This window comes from Pelodiscus sinensis, chromosome 9 (assembly GCF_049634645.1).
Source record: "Pelodiscus sinensis isolate JC-2024 chromosome 9, ASM4963464v1, whole genome shotgun sequence".
Taxonomy (NCBI): domain Eukaryota; kingdom Metazoa; phylum Chordata; order Testudines; family Trionychidae; genus Pelodiscus; species Pelodiscus sinensis.
Genome location: NC_134719.1, coordinates 46,330,826 through 46,352,364, shown reverse-complemented (window position 1 = coordinate 46,352,364; position 21,539 = coordinate 46,330,826). Strand labels below are relative to the sequence as shown.

General features: G+C 43.7%; 1 protein-coding gene across 4 annotated transcripts in view; it reads right to left on the bottom strand.

Annotated features, from left to right (window-relative positions):
- The window catches only part of DENND1B (DENN domain containing 1B), a 259,577-nt gene that overhangs the window by 63,462 nt on the left and 174,576 nt on the right, over positions 1-21,539 (bottom strand). For all 4 annotated transcript variants that reach the window (XM_075936692.1, XM_075936694.1, XM_075936693.1 and 1 more), the window contains one exon: positions 14,611-14,736. In XM_075936692.1, coding sequence (XP_075792807.1) covers positions 14,611-14,736 — 126 coding nt within the window. The remainder of the gene's footprint in view (positions 1-14,610; positions 14,737-21,539) is intronic.

Sequence of the window (21,539 nt, the reverse complement as noted above, 5' to 3'; positions counted from 1 at the left end):
TACTAACCTGGACCATGTTCAAACTGGTAACTGAGAAAGAAAACTGTAGCAGTATCGTAAGATTCCTGTAAATCAGAAGCCTAAAGAAACAATATCTTTGTACTACATTTTCATTTCATATAGCAAATTAAAAGAGACCAGATTTATCTCCGCGGAAAAGTAGCTTCTGGGCATGGTGGAACACTATATTCGTTAAAACAAGATGAACAGCAATTGGCATTGAATATTATCACTTGAAATAATTGTAAGTTTCAGATATACTAGATATTTCTTTTTCTTAAGTTATATTTTTCACTTTTGACCTGTATCTGCCAGTGTAAGACAGGGTGGCAATGGCCAGCAAGCTGAGAAATTCTGAAATGGAACATCCTAATTAGACCATTTCCTATAGTGATTCCACAGAAAAAAAACCCTCATTTAAATAACTATTTAGGTGGGAAAGGCAGGCAAAATGCAAAAGCAAATGATCCTGATAGGAGGAGCTACAGAGGTTACCATTAAAAAATGTCTGCCCACAGATTTTAATAATGTCATGATGTCACCTGAACAGTGGAAAACTTGGGTTTCTCAAATTGGAAAAGGAGCAATTTTTGAAAAATGGTAATGTTTTAATAGTAAAAGAAAAGAAGTTGTTAAAAGGGAAGTTGAGCTGAACAAGGAGACCTCATGAGGCACCTGAAAGACAGTTACAGATGAATACTAGCTGATGTACTCAACCCAAAAAGACCTGTTCCTAGGTAATTTCCAGATCAAACATCAGGTTGCATTGTAAGAAGAGACTGCTCCCCTTCAACAACATTCTCTTGTTCAGATACCTCAGATCTGAATTTTTTTTTTACCAACAGTAAATTGCAGAGAATCAACACTGAAAATTCCATCACCATTGCCCCAATGTGCAGATGGACAAACCCATTCTGCGACTGTTGCAATTTCTAAAACAATTTAATCTAAAGCTCATTTGGAACAAATGACAGCAATGTATTACGAAGACAGCAAAAATAAATGCAGTTCTTCAGGGGGGAGGCCGGTCAGGATTTACTGCCGAGGTGTCCTCACAGGTCTCTGGCTCCGTGGACAATTATAACCAGAAGGCTGCTTGCGTGTGTGCTCAATGATGTGTGCCATGTTGACTTGTGCACTTAGTCTCCAGAGGAGACCCCAAGAGAGCCCCCAAAGACCACAAACCATATAAGGATCAAAATTGCCAGGCCAGGTTTATTGTAGAGTGAAATACAGTAATAGTTGTCAGTAGACTCTACTGAACCATTACGCATATGTACTTGCCACAATGGAATGACTCAATAAGTAGGAGGTCCCACTGCCCCCTAGATCATTCAAAGGCTGTCCCCATATGACACCACCTAATATACAGGAAAAAAAACAACAAATGGTCTGGTAGCACTTTAAAGACTAACAAAACATGTAGATGGTATCATGAGCGTTCATAGGCACAGCCCACTTCTTCAGATGACAGGAGTTATGAGTCATCTGAAGAAGTGGGCTGTGCCCACGAAAGCTCATGATACCATCTACATGTTTTGTTAGTCTATAAAGTGCTACCAGACCATCTGTTATTTTCTTCTGTAATAGACTAACTTAGCTACCCCCTGAAGCACCTTATATAACAGGTACAACAAGTCACACCTAACTGCTGACGTATCAGGTTTCAAACCCTCTGATGTTGTCAGATCACCACCCTCTGACACTACTTAGATACCACCCATCACCCTACACTTTGTGGTTTGATTAGATCATATCTATCCATCACTCTGTCATTTTAGACCCTTTCTTGAACCCAGGTTGGTATCTGTGAGGAGTGGGTACCAAGGTCTTTTTTAATGAGCTAGTGACATCATGTGCTTTCCACTTATGACCAATACCAATTATTGTTCTGCAGTCAGTACCTAGCACCAATTAGTGTTTTTCACTTTCAGCCCTGTTCGTGCCAAGTTCTGTAAGGTGGGGCCTGCCTCTTGCTCTTAGCTTAGCTCTGCTCTATGTTAGCCATGTTTTGCCCATTGTTAACTAGGCCTCAGGCCTCAAACCAGGCCTGTGCTGCATGTGCTTATGTTTCAGGACCTCATCTTGCTACATGAAGAAGAAAAGAACGATTACTTACCTGTAACTGTTGTTCTTCGAGATGTGTTGCTCATGTCCATTCGAATCAGGTGTGCGCACTGCGTGTACCGCGTCTCCAGAGCGTTTTCCCTAGCGGTACCCGTGCCACAGGCAGGACGCCTCCTGGAGTGGTGCCGCTATGGAGGAGCATAAGTACCCCTGCTGGCGCTCCCCCACCTCAGTTCTTTCTTGCCGGAAGCTCCGACGAAGGGGAGGTAGGGGGGGAAATTGAATGGACATGAGCAACACATCTCAAAGAACAACAGTTACAGGTAAGTAACCGTTCTTTTCTTCTTCGAGTGGTTGCTCACGTCCATTCAAATCAGGTGACTTCCAAGCCAACTCCACTTTACGGAGGAGGGGTCGGAGCACCCAGAAAGAGACGCCCACAAAAGCTGAACAACGCAAACATATTTATTCAAGTAACAGAACACAGAGAACTGTTGAAAAAAAGTGCAATGTGTACAGAGAAAAAACAAACACATTTACAACACAGAGATGAGGACTGCAGAGCCCAACGCTGCATCCTCCCTGGCCTGTTCTGTCAGCACATAGTGTGCCATAAAGGTATGTACTGACGACCACGTGGCCGCCCTGCAGATTTCAGTAATTGGAACCTGTGCCACAAAAGCTACAGAGGACGCCTGCGCCCTGCTGGAATATGCTGTAACCTGGGGCGGGACCTTCCCAGCCAGGATATAACACTCCCTGATACACCTCGCAACCCAATTGGACAACCTCTGGATCAAGGTAGGGAGCCCTTTCATTCTGTCCGCGAAAGGAACAAACAGTTGTGTGGACTTATGAAAGGGTTTCTTTCTATCGACATAGAAGGCTAACGCCCAGCTAGCATCTAGGGAGTGGAGCACTTGCTCCCTAGGAGAGGCATGGGGCTTTGGAAAGAAAACCAGTAGGTAAATTTCTTGGGACAGATGGAACGGTGACACCACCTTGGGGAGAAAAGCCGGGTGAGGACGGAGCCTCACATTATTCTCCAAGAACACTAGGTAGGGCGGGTTTACAGTTAGCGCCCTCAGCTCGGAGACCCTGTGAGCCGACGTAATGGCTACAATTAACATAACCTTCATAGAGAAGGGCTTCAAAGAGCACGTGGCCAGCGGCTCAAAGGGGGGCGACACAAGTGTAGAGAACACGAGGTTAAGGTCCCAAGCAGGGAGAAGGGGTCTAACGGAGGGGTACAACTTATCCAAACCCTTAAGGAACCTTTTGACCACATAGAGAATTGAGAGACTCCTGCCGACTCAACATGGAAGGCGGAGAGTGATGCCACATGGACTTTGACAGAAGAGGTAGAGAGCCCACCGGACCTGAGTTCGAAAACATAGTCCAGAATGGACAGGACAGGTGCACCCCACTTCGCTGCATAGGACCGCCTGGTGGATGGCTTCCTGCTACCTAGTAGCACCATCTGCACCTCCTAGGAACATTCCCTTTCTGGTTGCGTCAGCCATGGATAAACCAGGCCATCAGGTGGAGAGAGCTGAGATTTGGGTGAACCATGAGCCCCCCCCGTCCCAAGGCTGGGTGAGGAGATCCCAAACCGACGGGAGCGTTATAGGCTCCTTGCTGAGCATATTCACCAGGATAGGGAACCAGAACTGCCTGGGCCACCGAAGGGCTATCAGGATGACTGTGGACCTGAAAATCTTGACCCTGGTCAGAACCCTGGGAATTAGGGGAAACGGTGGGAATGCATAGAGGATGCCCGCCGGCCACAGCACAGTCATGGCATCTCCCCTGGAGTGGTCCCCCAACCCCAACAGGGAGCAGTAACTCTGGCACTTGGTGTTGTGTGCTGAGGAAAACTGGTCTACTGGGGACAACCCCACCTGTGGAAGACCTGATGAAGGGCCGAATCCTTGAGGGACCACTCATGGGCTCCGAAGGACCTGCTCAGAGCATGGGCCAGCAAATTTTTGCACTACGGCAGGTATTCTGCCTGCAAAAATATATTGTGCGCTACTCACAGCTACCACAGCCACAAAGCCTTGCGACAGAGGAGAGGCAACCGGACTCCCTCCTGCCTGTTGATGTAGAACACAGCCGCTATGTTGTCCAGGTGCACCAGGACGGAGCGGCGTGACAGCTTTGTTAGGAAGGTCTAACAAGCTCTCCTGATTGCCCTGAGCTCCCGGACATTTATATGTAGGGCCCGCTCTGCAGGGGACCACAAGCCCTGGGTCTTGTGATGCCCCAGGTGCGCTCCCCAACCCAGATCCAAAGAGTCTGTAACCAGTGTCACCGAGGGGGGAAGTACGGTAAATGGAACCCCACTGCACACCACAGCATCCTGAGTCCACCGCTGTAAAGAGGCAATTACTGCTGGAGGCACCATAAGTACCATGTCCCAGAGACCCCTGGACTGGTCGAACGTCTTCGCTAACCAGGCCTGCAGTGATCTGAGCCTCATGCGAGCATGGCGTACCACATAAGTGCATGCCGCCATGTGTCTCAGTAGTCTCGAGCAGACTTGGGCAATAGTAACGGGGAACCAGGTTAACTCGGAGACCAGCTCCTCTATGGCCAGAAATCTGTTCCTGGGGAGGAATGCTCTCGCCACCCTGGTGTCCAAGAGAGCCCCCACGAATTCTAGGCTCTGAGAGGGAGTCAGCGATGACTTTTCCTCATTCATCATGAGACCTAGTCTTAAGAAGAGAGTCCTTGTAAGGGAAACATGAGCCATCACTTGTTCATAGGATCGACCACGAATCAGCCAGTCGTCTAGATATGGAAAGACGTGTACCCTCTTTTTGCAGAGGAACGCTGCTATGACCGACATGCATTTTGTGAAGACCCTGGGTGCTGTCAAAAGTCCAAAGGGGAGCACCGTAAACTGGAAGTGACAGCGGGACACTATAAAGCGGAGAAACATCCTGTGGCTGGGTCTTACTGCCACATGGAAATAAGCGTCCTTGAGATCGAGAGTTGCATACCAGTCTCCTAACTGTAATACCGGGATAACAGAGGCCAGGGTTACCATTCTGAATTTGGATTTCACCACCGTCTTGTTGAGGTCCCTGAGGTCTAGAATGGGATGAACCCCGCCCTTGGGTTTTGGGACAATAAAATACTGGGAATAAAACCCCTTGCCCCTTAAGTGTGAAGGGACTCTCTTACCACTCCCTTTTGGATGAGCGCTAACACCTCCTGGCGGAGAATGCCTTCATAAGAGGTGTCCCTGAAAAGGGACGGGGCGGGCAGGTTAGAAGGGGGCGAGCCCAGGAAAGGGATAGTATAGCCATCCCTGACTATTCTCAGAACCCAAGCGTCAGTGGTGATTTCTGCCCAGGCGCAGGCAAAGTGGGATAACCTGGCCTTAAACAGGAAGCCGGGGGGAGAGGGGGAAAACTGGTGTGCAATGCTCTAAAGCAGGGGTCTCCAAACTGCGGGCCGGATGCGGCCCGCGAGGCCCTCTCATCCGGCCCGTGGAGACCTTTTTGTCTACGGAAAAAAAATTACGTGAAGAACAAACTTGTCCGATGATAATTTCAGGTCACTGTTGATGTTAGGGACAACAAATCTAAAGCCAGAAATGTCTGCTATTTTGGCATCCAGGAAACAATTTCACCATTCACACTAATACAGGTGTTCATGTGTAGTGTATCAATGTGTTATTAAATAATAACTGAATAAAATAATATTAAATAAATAATTAAAAACAACATCCATGTTTTGATTGTTTTTTATTTGGACCTCAAGTGTGTAGTCGGCCCCCGAACTGCTGTTTGATAGTTAATGCGGCCCTCGGGCTGAAAAGTTTGGAGACCCCTGCTCTAAAGGACCATCAAAATGGGTGCTTGGACTGTTGAGAGGGGCTCTGACCAACCCCACGGGGGTTGTCCCCTCTTGGGCGGCAACGAAGAGCTCTAGACGAAGAGGGGGCCACAGCCGCCCCCACAACCCCAACTGGGAGCACGAGAACGGCGTCTCCAGTAATCCCCACGGGGGACCTGGGACTGCATTCTCCCCTGTTGTCTGTAGGGAAGCTGACGTTGCTGAGGAGCCGGCGTGTGGATCCCCAAGGACCGGAGAGTGGACATCATGTCCTTGAGCGTATGGAGCCTCAAGTCAGTATGCTCGGAGAACAATGGTTTGCCGTCAAAGGTCAGGTCCCGAATAATAGTCTGGACATCAGGAGTATTCCAGACACCTGCAGCCAGGCACCACGGTGCATAACTACACCTGATGCCATGGTACGGGCTGCAGATTCAACAGCATCCAGGGAAGCCTGAAGAGCCATGCGGGCGACAGTTCTGCCCTCTGTGGTCATAGCCCCAAACTCGACGCGCCTCAGTGGGGAGTTTATCTTTGAACTCATCCATCGCCTGCCATGTGTTATAGGCGTATTGACTCAGCATTGCTTGCTGGTTAGCAATGCGGAGTTGCACCACACCGGTGGCATACATCTTATGCCCCATTAAATCGAGGCGTTTGGGCTCCCTAGCCTTCGGGGACGGCCCCGGCTGCGGAAGCCTCTCCTTCTGGGCCGCGGCTTGGACGAACAAGGACCCCGGGACGGGCTAGGAATATAGGTGCTCGTACCCCAACTGCAGGACATAATAGCACCTCTCGACTCCCTTTAAGGTAGGGGGTTAAGGAAGCCGGGGTCTGCCACAGGGTGTTAGTGATCTTAGCCGCAGTTTTGTTGAGTGGCAAAGCCAAATGGCCGGGCGCATCGTCGGACAGGATGTCTATCATCGGAACATGTCCTCTACTACTGGCTCCTCTGGGACACCCAGGTTGGAGGTCAGACGCTGGAGCAAATCCTGATGCAACCGAGCATTCCATGGTCAGCATTGCTGGTGTGGGATCCGCTAAGGCCTCATCAGGAGACGACAACGACTCCTGAATCGGCACCGGATCCAGCGTAGGGCCCAGTTGAGGGGCTGGCTGGACAGGCACTGCTGTGTGCAGAAGTGGCTCTGGCACCAAAGCCTGTGGGTCTCTAGCGGCATCTATGGTAGCAGTCCTCTGGGGCAAGGGAGGGGGTCGTGACAGCGACGCCAATGGGGGCGCTTGGTGCCCGGAGACACTGGACACCGCGGACGGTGGCACAGGCCCTACCAATGATGGTATGCCCACAGCGTCCAAAAAGGCCAATGCGGCTGAGGCGGCCAAGTCTGTTGCATGTGCGAAAGATCACGCTTTTGCTGGGAACGGGATCTATGCTGTGACGAAGCCCTCGAGGACCCCGATCTGAAAGAGCCCACATCCAAATCTGAAGAGTAATCAGACTCAGGACAGGGTGGCGCTGATGATGAGTACCTCATCACCATCAGGGGGGCGAACCTGGCCATTGATTCTAGCTTGCCCACGTGCATGCGGTGAGGTCATACCAGTGCCGGAAAGACAGGCTTCGGATGTGGTGCACATGGACTGCGGTGCCAACTGCGGGAATGGAACTACACAAAAAAATAGTTCCTATTTTTAAGAAAGGGAAAAAAAGCGACCCGGCCTGTAGGCCTGTTAGTTTGACATCTGCGGTATGCAAGATCTTGGAACAAATTTTGAAGGAGAAAGTAGTTAGAGACATTGAGGCTAATGGCAATTGGGACAAATTACAACATGGTTTTACAAAAGGTAGATCGTGTCAAACCAACCTGATCTCCTTTTTTGAGAAAGTAACAGATTTTTTAGATAAAGGAAATGCAGTGGATCTAATCTACCTCGACTTTAGTAAGGCATTTGATACAGTACCACATGGGGAATTATTGGTTAAATTGGAAAAGATGGGGATTAATATGAAAGTTGAGAGGTGGATAAGCAACTGGTTAAAGGGGAGACTACAGCGGGTCATACTGAAAGGTGAACTGTCAGGTTGGAGGAAGGTTACTAGCGGAGTTCCTCAGGGATCAGTTTTGGGGCCAACTTTATTTAATCTTTTTATCGCTGACCTTGGCACCAAAAGTGGAAGTGTCCTGATAAAATTTGCAGACGACACAAAGTTGGGAGGTATTGCCAATTCAGAAAAGGATATCATACAGGAAGATCTGGATGACTTTGTAAATTGGAGTGATAGCAATAGGATGAAATTTAATAGTGAGAGGTGTAAGGTTATGCATTTAGGGATTAATAACAAGAATTTTAGTTATAAGATGGGGACACATCAGTTGGAAGTAACGGAGGAGGAGAAGGACATCGGACATCCTGGTTGATTATAGGATGACTATGAGCCGCCATTGTGACATGGCCGTGAAAAAGGCTAATACGGTTTTGGGATGTATTAGGCGAGGTATTTCCAGGAGGGATAAGGAGGTGTTAGTGCCATTATACAAGTCATTGGTGAGACCCCATTTGGAGTACTGTGTACAGTTCTGGTCTCCCATGTTTAAGAAGGATGAATTCAAACTGGAACAGGTACAAAGAAGGGCCACTAGGATGATCCGAGGAATGGAAAACCTGTCTTATGAAAGGAGACTCAAGGAGCTTGGCTTGTTTACTTTAACCAAAAGAAGGCTGAGGGGGGACATGATTGCACTCTTTAAATATATTAGGGTATGTCTACACTACCCCGCTAGTTCGAACTAGCGGGGTAATGTAGGCATACCGCAATTGCAAATGAAGCCCGGGATTAGAACTTCCCGGGCTTCATTTGCATAAGCGGGGCGCCGCCATTTTTAAATCCCCGCTTGTTCGAACCCCGTGCCGCGCGGCTACACGTGGCACGAACTAGGTAGTTTGAACTAGGCTTCCTAGTTCGAACTACCGTTACTCCTCATTCCACGAGCGGGGATTTAAAAATGGCGGCGCCCCGCATATGCAAATGAAGCCCGGGAAATTCAAATCCCGGGCTTCATTTGCAATTGCGGTAGGCCTACATTACCCCGCTAGTTCGAACTAGCGGGGTAGTGTAGACATACCCTTAGAGGGATAAATACCAGGGAGGGAGAGGAATTATTTAAGCTTAATACCAATGTGGACACAAGAACAAATGGATATAAGCTGGCTAGTAGGAAGTTTAGACTTGAGATTAGATGAAGGTTTCTAACCATTAGAGGAGTGAAGTTCTGGAATGGCCTTCCAAGGGAAGCAGTGGGGGCAAAAGATCTATCTGGCTTCAAGATTAAACTAGATGGGTTTATGAAGGGGATGGTTTGATGAGATAACATGATTTTGGTAACTAATTGACCCTTCATTATCAGAGGTAAATAGGACAATGGAGGGATGATAGGAGTTACTATAGAGAACTTTCTGGGTGTCTGGCTGGTGAGTCTTGCCCACATGCTCAGGGTTTAGCTGATCGCCATATTTGGGGTCGGGAAGGAATTTTCCTCCAGGGTAGATTGGCAGAGGCCCTGGAGGTTTTTCGCCTTCCTCTGTAGCATGGGGTACAGATCACAGCTGGAGGATTCTCTGCATCTTGGGGGTCTTCAAAGTATTTGAAGGCTTCAATATCTGAGATATAGGTGAGAGGATTATTCTAGGAGGGGGTGGGTGAGATTCTGTGGCCTGCACTGTGCAGGGGGTCAGACTAGATGATCATAATGGTTCCTTCTGACCTTAAAGTCTATGAGTCTATGAGAATCCAACTGCCCCAGAGGTGGTGCCCCAACATTGCTGCCGTGGGCACCATGGTGGGTAGGACTGAAGGTGCCGGAGCCGTAGTGGCCACCCTTAAAGGGATCGGTGTCACCAGCAATGGTGGTACCAGCATGGCCCATGGGGCCAATGCCGGTACTTGAATCGGTGCCGGAACTTGCAGCGGTGCTGATGATTGTAGCGACACCCTGGGCAAGAGGCCCAGTGCCGGTACTGCTGACGGTGCCGCTGACAGTGCCACAAGGCCTGAGTAGTACGGCACCAGCGCAGCTAAGACCGGTTCTGGGAGACGTCCCAGCACCACGGGAGGTCGAATCCAGTTGAGCGCCGGGTGAGGCCTGGCAGCCTGTGCCGAGACTGGCAACGACGTAGAGGCAAGTGGTACTGGTCCCACAGGGGACGGTCCCACTGCATATGTGACCGATGCTGACTGATCCAACTGGTGCGGAGGAGAAACAGGTGCCAACATGGCTCCCAGCATAGAAGACCTCGACCTCTCCACCTCAACAGACGACGGAGGAGAGGTAGCGAGGCTAATCAAATCCTGCGATGCCTCAAAAGTGTCCGGCGTCAAGGGACGATGCAAGGGTAGCTGACCCAGACTGGATGGTCGGCCTGCTCGCTTCCGCCACACAGCAGCACTTAGAGATGTCTGCACCGGTGACTCGAAGCAGACATCTGCACCAGAGACCTGGACTTCCGGCGAAGTCTTTAGTTTCTTTGGTGCCGGGGAGTGAGAACAGTGCCGAGCCCTCGGTACCGAAGTCCGCGCACGGGATGGGTCGTCACGCGTCGATGCCAGCGTACTGCACACCGTGGAGTGGCCAGTCAGTGCCTGTTGTAGAGCTGCCTCCATGAGGAGAAGCTTCAAACGCGAGTCTCGCTCCCTCTTAGTGCGCGGCTTGAACGACCTGCAGATCTTACAGGCGGCTTCTAAGTGGCCCTCACCCAAACACTTTAAGCAGTTATCGTGAGGGTCTCCCTTAGGCATAAACTTAGCGCATACTGTGCAAGCCTTAAAGCCTTGCGGCTCTGGCATTCCTCACCCCCGAAGGGGGGAAGGAAAACGAAGAACTCGCTAACTATCTAACTAATTAAAACTATTTATAACTATTTACAAACACTACACTAAGAGATACGGGAACCATTAACTATTCTAAGAGAGAGACACGCTCCAACGACCATCACGGGAGCTAAGAAGGAACTGAGGTGGGGGGGGCGCTGGCAGGGGTACTTATGCTCCGCCATAGCAGCACCACTCCAGGGGGCGCCCTGCCGGCGCTACAGGTACCGCTAGGGAAAACGCTCCGGAGACGCAGTGCACGCGGTGCGCACACCTGATTCGAATGGACATAAGCAACCACTGAAAGAAGAATAACTACAAGTCTGCGAAGGAGAGAACTTCCGGGGAAAGGAGATTGGGTGTCTGAAATGCACCCAGAACTCCAAGTTTTTCCCTGGACTCTACAGATACCAAAACTTCGCATAGCTATTTTAGACACTAAGGCAACATGAGCTTTCAGGTTGAAGAGGAATTTTTGGATGTCTTGAATTCTTTAGCTGCCTGTGTGGCTCAAAAGCTTGTCTCTCTCACCAAGAAAATTTGGTCCAATAAATATTACCTTACTTGCCTTGTCTCTGCCAGTCAGAATAATAGTGAAGGGTCAGCACAAAGTCAACAGTAAAAAGAGGAGCCTGTAAAAGAGAGGCTTCGGCAACAAGGTGGTACCAATCACTATTTTCTTATATCTTACATCCAAGAACAAGTGTAATCAGAGACCAAACAACAATTTTACCCATTACTACCGGGAACCACAGCATGCTCACTTGTATCTAGTGAGCATTTGAATCAGAGTTTGACAGACCGAAAAGGACAGATACCTCATGTCTATCATAAAATCATCACCAATTACGTTAATTACAGGATATCAATTACAGGATATCAGAGAGTCGGAATTTAGACAATAGTATCAGAGATATCAGATCATGATCAACTGGAATACCAAATGAACAACATTTCACTATCCCTCTCCAAATTGAGATAAGAGACCACCCAGTACTTTGCAAATAAGTCAGTGTTAAGAGGAAAGTATTTCAAGTAGACACTACTTCTCTGAACATCTACTTGCATCTACTGAAAGTGCAACCTTTAGATAGGCATTTTTCACACCAATAAGCTCAGCTTTACTCCATTAGCATTAAGAAAACAGAAAAGACAAAGATCCATGCTAGCTCCAATCTACGAAGTACCAGTTGACCTTCAGAAACATACATTCTGAAATTCTACTAAGGCAGACTGGGCTTTCATCCCTTCCTGCCTTATTACTGATAGCAGTGTAGGGATAGGACAGGTCCTGAGCATACAGGATTCACCAAACAGCCTGTCAGTGACCAGGTCATGGGATTATACAGTAAAACCTTTGTTATCCGGCACTCTGTTAACCAGAAAACTTTGCTAACCGGCACTGCCCACAGCCACAATACTGTCACATCTTCAGGTGCACTAGCCTGGCTTGGTTTACCATGATTGGCTTAACAATTTGTTATTTAAGAAGTCCTAATCATCTTTAACTCAAAATAGAAATGTGATATCAACTGCCTCACACTACAAACCTACCAATATTAAGAACTTGAGTTTTACTATTATTGTCCATTAGTTTTTCCTAGTTGATGGGACCCTTAGATAACTGGAATTTTTAGATAACTGGAATGCCCTAATCCCCGAGTGGGCCGGTTAACACAGGTTTTACTGTACTGAGTGGTTAGACCAAGATTCAGGCTTAGTGCTTAGAGGAGTTGTTACTGAGGAATTGAAGCCCAGTGTGAGAGATGGAGTCAGAGGCCAGATGACAGTCTAACATCAAGAACTGGAGACAAGATTCAGGAACAGGTTAACCAGAGTGAGGCAAGGCAGGCATAAGGTTGGAGCCATGACTGACAAAGGAGCTAACCTTGCCAATGGCAAATACTTTGAGCAACAGCTGAAGTGCCTCTGCTGCAGGATTTAAGGGGTTTAAGGGCTGGTCTAACCAGACAATGTGGCCAATCAGACAACCTGCTATAGGCCAGCTGTTCTTGTTAGATTGCCCAGAGACGACCTCTGCTGCAGGCCCTGCTTCCTGACACAACTACAGCTAAAAGAGTTCTACAAATGATTCCAAGGCTTTGCTATGAGGTAGTAAAAGATTATTGACTTCCACCACACTGTGCTTTGAGTAGCCTATAAGGCCAACCTGCTTGCTTGTCTATAGATATATCGATTTACTATTTTCTTATGGTTTTGATTATATATTTATTATAATAAGTTACGGTAGGTATATATTGGCAGTTTGGCTGTAACACAAGGAACTTACAGGCTATGTTCTGTATGTTCAGCTAAGGCAAAGTTATCATTTTTGCCTGGAACCTTTCACCCAGACAGTACAGCTAGCCCAAACATGTCTGGGACCCTTCACTCAGATAGCAAAGACTACTTGCATATATTTAGAACCTTTCACCTAGATAAAGCAACCTTCAATGGCATAGGGGCTTCCAAGAATACTCTCAAACTTAACAGATACATTATTACTTAGAAAAAACAAAAATAACTGGTTGAGACTAGACCAAATAACCAGGCAGGACAGAAATAACAAATGTGGTAGACAACTACAAAAGTCCCATGGTAATGAACTGAAGTATTTGATAGTAAGTTGAGATCAATGATATACTGACCTACAGGAAAAAGACACTTCAGTAAGGTGAGGAAATACAAATTAGGAGAAAAGGAAACATCTGCTGAATATGTATCAAACATAACAATATCCGAGAAACATAGAAGTGGTATCCCAGCCTACGGACAGTAGGAAAAGGAGATACAGTCCTTGGATGGTGCCAGAATGATGGCCAATGGTGATGATGGGGAAGGCGAAGCTGTGGAGGAAGATGATGGTTAACATCTCAGGTTGTTCTAGAAGGAACGGTGTAAGTATATGGTATGGAAATACAGATGTATATTCCCTATTTATCTTATGAAACAGAGATGTTTGTGACTGTGCTAAACGTATTAATAAACTTTTTTTTTTTTACAAGAGTACAATATATAAGAGTTCCTATAGTGTGAGTGTTGCATCTATGCACATCAGGGTTCCCAACCATAGAATAACTGACAAAAGGTCAGTCAACCCTAAAAGTGGAAACTGAAAATTCATAAGTAATTTTAGATTAGGCAACAGTTGGGGGAGTCTATGTAGAGACAATGACAGACCTCCAAATTAGCCAGCCCTTTCCCTGCCATGCCAGTTCCTACAATTAATCACGAATCCTAAATTAGCCATACACTTATTTTATTAGAGCTTCATTTTAAGTTTCAATGAATGAGACAAACGGGAAAGTAGTCTGCAGGTAGGCAAGTACCTAACATTGCGTCTACACAGCAGGGTTTAACTCGAATTAAGCTACGCAAATTGAGCTACATCAATTGCATAGCTTATTTCAAAATTGGGAGCATCTACACAGCACTTATTTCCAAATAGAGCACTCTTCTTCTGACTTCCCTTACTCATCGTAAAATGAGGGTTCAGGAGTTGGAGTAAGAAGTCCTCCAGCTTGACAGGGTTTCCACATTATTTAGAATTAACTGCCTCCTGTGTAAACATGGACTAAGTTATTTCAAAATAAAACACTGCTGTGTAGATGTATCCTCAGTGAGCTTTAGAAGTAAGTAAAGGTAAATAACACACAAATCATTCAAATGTTCAAAGAAAATCAAAGAAACACGTGGACCTAACTTCCAAATCACTAGCTTATCATCAAGTGTAAGATAACATTTAGGACATTTTGGTTTTTGAAACCCTTAAGTTTGTGATAAGACTTTAGTATTTTTCTTGCAGACAGTAAAATAGTTTCTGGTCTTATAAATAAAGGAAAACAAATTAAAACAATAAAAAGGCTTACAGGTTTGTATCTTAGTGCATCTCTGTAGGATCCAAACAATGCTGCCTGTGCCCTAAGGAAAGCTCTAGCTACTCCATCACCCGTAGCTGTAGACTGTTTCTTCAGTTTATTTTTCAAGGCTGAGACCTGCATGACAGAGAGGAACAGTTAAATTAACACCTCAGAAATTGGTACAGTGAGGTATGAACCTAATCAGCAGGCAAACCACAGTGTCTACAGGTCAGCCAAAAATTCATCCTCCTCCTTGATGGCTTATCTTTTAAACTGCAAAGAGCACCTGCTGGTCTGTTAATTGAAACGAAAGTGGGGGATGATGGTAAAGTGCTAATGTAAATTGGTTTATGCTCTCTTTTTTCCAAGGCCTCTTGACATAAATAAGCTTTAATTATTTTACAGTAAACTGCTTGTGAGTCACTTTTTGCAGATTTTTTGCAATCATAACGTGTCTGCTTGTCTGAGATGAAGCCAGTTGGACATCGTTCATTTATGCTATGAAGGGTTATTTTTAAGGACACTGAAAGCTCACTTGTCACTCAATTTTAGGATTTTTTTCTTTGATAACTTATTAGCATGCATTATTTTTCATGAATCATGGGAGCAGTTGCCACCATTATTTGCTAGTTGGGGAAGGGCTGTGTAAATTCAGTAGTGTGAGGGTCTTTACATTTGTCCTAAGGAATAAAACAAGTGAATAGGGGGAAAGAAGAAGGGAGGGGATAACACCCTTTTATTAGTGATGAGGCACCTGCAGTAAGAAAAAAGCCCATTAATTACATCATCTGATTTCTGAAGGAGCTCTACCCTGTTTTATGGGATAAACAACAAGTTCTGGCTATATAACTCTGGAAAGCATGAGTAATGCTAAATTAAAAGACCATTCTTTTGTTAAAGAAGCTTTGGAGCAAGATCATATGTTTTGTAATTTTTCTGATATTCCAAAATAAAAAGATCTTGGAAAGCAGATAATAAGAGCACTTTAGCACCCTTATTTTAAGATGTAGTTGGAGAAAAAGATTAATTGCCAATATTACAAAGATGTATTTCCATATTAATTTTTATTGCAAAGTGTCTAGCAAAACAATATGTAAGTTATCAGACACTCCTCAAGTTGGCTATTCTTTAAACAGAACTTTTAGGCTACCCTTTAACAGCACACAGTATCAGGTTTCATTCTTTTATAAATGTATGCAAGAATGAATATCTTTTTGTTTCTTTATGCAAGCAGTCAAGACTGTTCTTGTAGATGATGATTGTAATTGAAGTGTCAACCTAATTAATAACTAAACTTGGAATAATGCTAATGAGAACTGAACATGGCATCAGAGAAAAGACCAGCTCTACAGGTGATAAACCTTCACAGTAGTGACATTTTCCACTGTAAAGTCACAGTTACTGTGATCTGATCAAAGAGAGAGATCCCCATTGGGTCCAATTATAAATATAGTTTTGAAAAAAATTAGTGAGTTATGATGTTCATAATCTATGCAGAAAAGCCTTTACAGTATAGGTCTTCTCCCCATAGCTGTGATCTTTTCAATTTATATCCAAGCTCCATAGATCCAGATAAAAGTTTAGAGTCTGATTTGGTTAGCCCATGGAGAGCACACAGCAATGCTCATTTAACGTTTTTTTTTAAAGTTACACCTCAAAAGAAAAAAAAGAGTACAATCCAAAGTACAAGAAACAGTTACAAAGTTCAAAATTGCAAAAATAAATGCGTCATTTAACATTCTTTGTTCTGTAATTTATGATTATTTTGAAGGTTATTAAAATTGAAGATTATTAAATTCAAGGGAAAAACATTCCTAAGTTCTTTTGCAAGAGAGACGTGCCAGCAATTACAGTTATATTTCACTAACATTTAAATAAGAGAGAAAGGGTCAGCATGAAGGAACCTGGTGTGTCAAAAATGAAAATCGGATTTCCACTTTTTTAAATCAGTACAACAATTCCCAAATGTAAGAGATAGAAATCCCCCCTTCCTCTTTAAAAAAATGTATCTGTATTCATGTAAATTATACATTATAAATGGGTCTGTGAAAAAAATAATGAAAAAATTTTCATATGATTCCAAGACATCTTTGGACAGCAAAATTGTTCATGTTGCAATTAACTTTTTTATAATCTCATGTCTTGTATGTTTTCGTATAAAAACTGATCATCAAATTGAAATTTCACTCTTTAAAACAGAATATTTTGTTTAAAAAAAAGTAAACCCATCTTAGTGGTTCATTTTTTGAAAAGCAATAACAAAAAAAACCTATACAAATTTGGCAGGTTTCACAAAATGGAAACAAATTCCAAAATCTCTAACATTTTAAAATGTAAATGAAAATATTTTTCGCCTATTGAACAGTGAATTAGGAGATATTAATTTCCAACACAATTATGCCAACTGAATTTAACAGATTAATCATAAAAAATTTTACTGAGACAGGACCTTTCAAAAGAACGCATACTATTACATACTGATTAGAGACTGTCATTTGCCTTACTATTTGAATCAATACATGGTTTGAAGCTACGCATGTGCTAAAATGATTTACTGGATAAGTGCTAGAATACTAAGCACCTTTCAGAATCAAGTTGCCATACACAAGAATCAGTAGAGTTTACTGCCAGCAGTGCTCTTGACAAACAGAGGAAATAAGACCTCAGACCTACTCCCTATACATCAGTCTGCAAAGAAAGATCAACAAAGGAGGACCTTACACTCCACCCACATAAAATGCAGCTGTCCTTTCTGTCTCTCACTCATTCCTCTTCTCTCCCTGAGGTATTCTGCATGATGAGCCAGAATCCCTTTGTAGTTTCCCACTCTGGCAACTCCTCCCTCATCCCAATGAAGGCTCCAGCTATCCAAACTACAGAACAACCTTTAATGTTGTTCTACTGCAGCTTCTGATGGACTGATACTTATTATCTGTCCACAGTCCTAAAGACATCCTGCGATAAGAAACAAACAACTGAGTCAAAAGGAACAAACAGTACCTCACAAAGGTATCTAATAAAAAAGGGATAAACCACACTCTGCTGATGTATAACCAGCTTCATCACAAAGCTAATCAAATTAACCAAGTAATAAATGTATCTTAAATCTGATTTTATTTTTGCAGCGCCACAGGTGTTCTCTACAGACATTTAAAAATAACAGATCGCTCCCCAGAAGAGCTTATTATCTAAGGCTCCCATCTTGCAAACACAGAGTAATTACTTCCATAAGCACTTGCATGCTCAAGCTCTAAGTTTAAAGATAATTAAATCAAGCAACGAAAGTGTCAGAAGAAGGGAGGGCATAGATTACAAAAAAGATGTTGCTTTGGCATTACATACATATAATGGGTCTATATTTGTTTTCTTTTTGTACAGATAAATGGGAGAACTAGGGATTACCAACATATGTTGATGATTACCCTACCCAACTATCTGGGTAAAGAAGAACACAGCACAGTCAGCAATGACACACTGAAGAGCAGGGGGAGGTACGTTTTCAGTTCAGAGGAGAGAAAATCTTGCAGTAAACATAGGAAAAGGAGTTGGGGGGAGATAAGGCCGCTTGTGGGAGAAGAGGATGTATAAAGGTAGAGTGAGGGAGGAGAGGATGACATAAAGCTTGGTGACAGAGGGACCAGCTTATATATTCAGTCAAGAAGAGAAGTTAAAAACCGGCAATCAATAGGGCCAAAGCATATTGTGTGTGGTAAAGGTAAGCTAGCCAGCTATACATGTGTGAGAACTTCCTCTTGTGCATCCATTTATAAGAGCAGCAGAAAGCAGAGAACCACTACTGCTGCAGTGCTGGATGCCTTCTGACCGTATTAGTTCACTGGCATTGAGAACTTCACATCGAAGTCATCTGAGCAGCAACCACAGGGTGTCAACATGAACGCAAAGGCTCTCCACTGTAAAAAATGGTAAGAATTCTACGCATTCCAAGGGTATGTCTAGACTGTAAGCTTCTTTCAAAAGAAGCTTTATTTGAAAGAGCTCTTTCGAAAAAAGCTTCTTTCGAAAGAGAGCATCCACACCTCAAAACCAGATTGAAAATGCGATTTGCTTTTTCGAAAGAGAGCATCCAGATTGCATAGATGCTCTCTCGCAAGAAAGCCCTGATTGCTATTTACAGAATGGCCACCAGGGCACCTGTGCTTTTTTACAATTGCCTTTTCTTTCGAAGAATGTCCCTGTTCTGGGTCCACACACGTCTTTTTTCGAAAGAGCTCTTTTGAAAAAGGCATTCTTCCTCATAATTTGAGGTTTCCTAATGTCAAAAAAACCCAAGTTCTTTCGATTTAATTTTGAAAGAATATGATTGCAGTGTGGACACAGGTGAAGTCTTTTAAAAAAAAGGGCAGTTTAAAAAAAAAAGTAATCTAGACATACCCCAAGATACATCGTGCTATAGCAGCAAGAGTAATGTTAACAGCTTTCATAAAGACTGCTAATAATGGCAAATTTATCTTCCAAAAGATTATTTTGTAGTTCAACCTTCCCTAAGAACACTAAGCTACAGGCAAGGGGTAGCTCCACCAGATCACAATGGACTTCTCAATCTTGGCAACCAAGGTTTGACAAGTCAAGATCTCTCTCACAGACCATATGCAGTGACAAGAGCTCCTTTAGCAGTGACCCCACAAGAACTGTGTCACTGGAGTGGCACTGGCACAAGCTTTGCAAAAAAGAACAGAGCTGAGGAAAGTGTTGATAAAAACAAAAGAGAAGTTTGAAAGTAACAGACTGAATTAAAACAAATCAGTACTTGTGCAGTGACTCCTCTTTTAAGAGGAGGGAATAGATGTGAAGTGCTCCTTAATGGATTAATTTCACTTGGCTGTGGGGCTGGATCTTGGAGCATGTTAACAGAGAAAGATGGGAAAAATGATTTGCTAGTGATAGTAAGCGAAGAAGGGGAAATGTGAGTCACCTGGGATGACAGGACAGTGGAAATATTAGTAACACAAATGCATAAACAAAGACTAATAAATTTCAAATATACATTTATACAGTATCAGTAACAAAATCAGGCATGTTGTAAGTTTGTATATTGTTATGTAGCTTGTGTGGTGCCCAAAAAACCCACAAAAGCTAAAACTGGAATCAAGCAATTTACAGGAGGCAAGAGTAACTGTCAAGTTTGTTTTCAGGAGTCACTAGTGATCCATTAGGACGGTCAGAGATGGAATTCTTAAACTGCACTGAAAACAAACTGTTTATCTTTATCTTGCCCTGACCATTCTTGGATCCTCTTGGGAAAGTCACTTCACTGACTGTTGAACACTAGCAAGCAAGGATAAAGCAGAGATGTGGAAAACTTTCAACTAATAGGCTATCCTATTAGTGAGAGGAAGGGTTGGTTCCTTTTATAACATGCTTGGGCATTCTAAAACATTAATAACGTTATGCAGCAAGAGTAATGTTAACAGCTTTCATAAAGACTGCTGACGATGGCAAATTTGTCTCCCAAAAGATTATTTTGTAGTCCTGGTTAACCGATGGGGGCTGTAGTAGCTCCCTGCCCACTGTGGGCAGGTGGCTGCTCAATGCAAATAGGGGTGCTCCAGCCTGTCCAGGATGGGACTGGGCAAGGGGAATGCTCCAGCCCACGGCCGCAGCTCCTCCACCCGCTCTTCAGTCAGATAACTGGTTAAATGGGATTTTACATCCCTAATATCCACTGAATTTCCCTGAAGATTTTAAACTTTCAAAAATGCAACTGAATCATGGTAAACTATAATCGATTTAAACACGTGACTTGTACCTTCATTGCTTGATATAATATACTAATGAAATACTGTAAGGTATCTGAAGATTAAAATTCACCCTTCGTAGAAAAGCTATTTTATGATCAATATAAATATTTCCATATTTAAATTTAATTTTTCCATTAAAGCATTTTGGGAGGATTTTGAATTGAAAACCTTCCCCTGGGGTTCTCGCAACCTACACGCTTTGTGCTATATAATACATGAAGGCAGAAAAAAAGCAAAAGATTACAAGAAACTGACTAGAAATAAAAGTGAAACTGATTAGTTTATTTTTATTGCCCAAGTGGAAAGAAATATAAAATAAACAGTAAAAAAGTAGTAAAAATATGCAAAATAATTCATAAAATTATTTCCATTATCATTTAAATTGTTAACACAGTTAAAAATATTTATTTTGAACCTCACTCCCAGTACTGCTGCCAAATTCAAATATTTAATTTGAACCTCACTCCCAAATTCATGCTCATTTTCACACATTTATTTCAGAGAATTTACAACCAAACTTGAATCCTATCCTACAGCCTCCAAAACTCTAATCCTCAGGCCAAATTAATGCAAGTGGTCTCTCTAAAATCAGAGGACTATTCATCTTGCAAACACTGCTTGATCCTGAAAACACTTCTACATGTACATAGTCCCTATTCATGATAGTTAAGTAATGAAAATGCTCAGATGTTTATAGAATCAAAGTTGGGTGAGTAGTCTGACTGACTGCAGGAGCTACCTGCATGCATTTGGTATGCAATATTAGAACTTTTACAGACTGCAGGACTGGATCCTCTATTCCTTTTAAGTTTGGTTGTAAATTCTCTAAAATAAACTTGTCACAAGCCTCTTGACAGAAATCACATGTGTGTGTGTCTACAAACCAAAGCACATGGTACTCAAATCTCCCAGATAGATATTCAAGATATTATTCTAATATGAGTGGTAGTTGCTTGTGTTTCAACAATCATTCACACTAAATCAGGCCACTGTAAGAATAAGACAAATCACAAGCAGTGAGAAAGAGGAATGGCTAAAAAACGGAAATGGAGGGCAGTTTAAAACAAATTTACTAATCTCAGAATACGTAGATCATTAATATTAAATGAAAAGACTTTCTCTATGCACTGACTTTGGACATACAGGCCCTACAAATGTAAATATCAATTTATTTTTAAA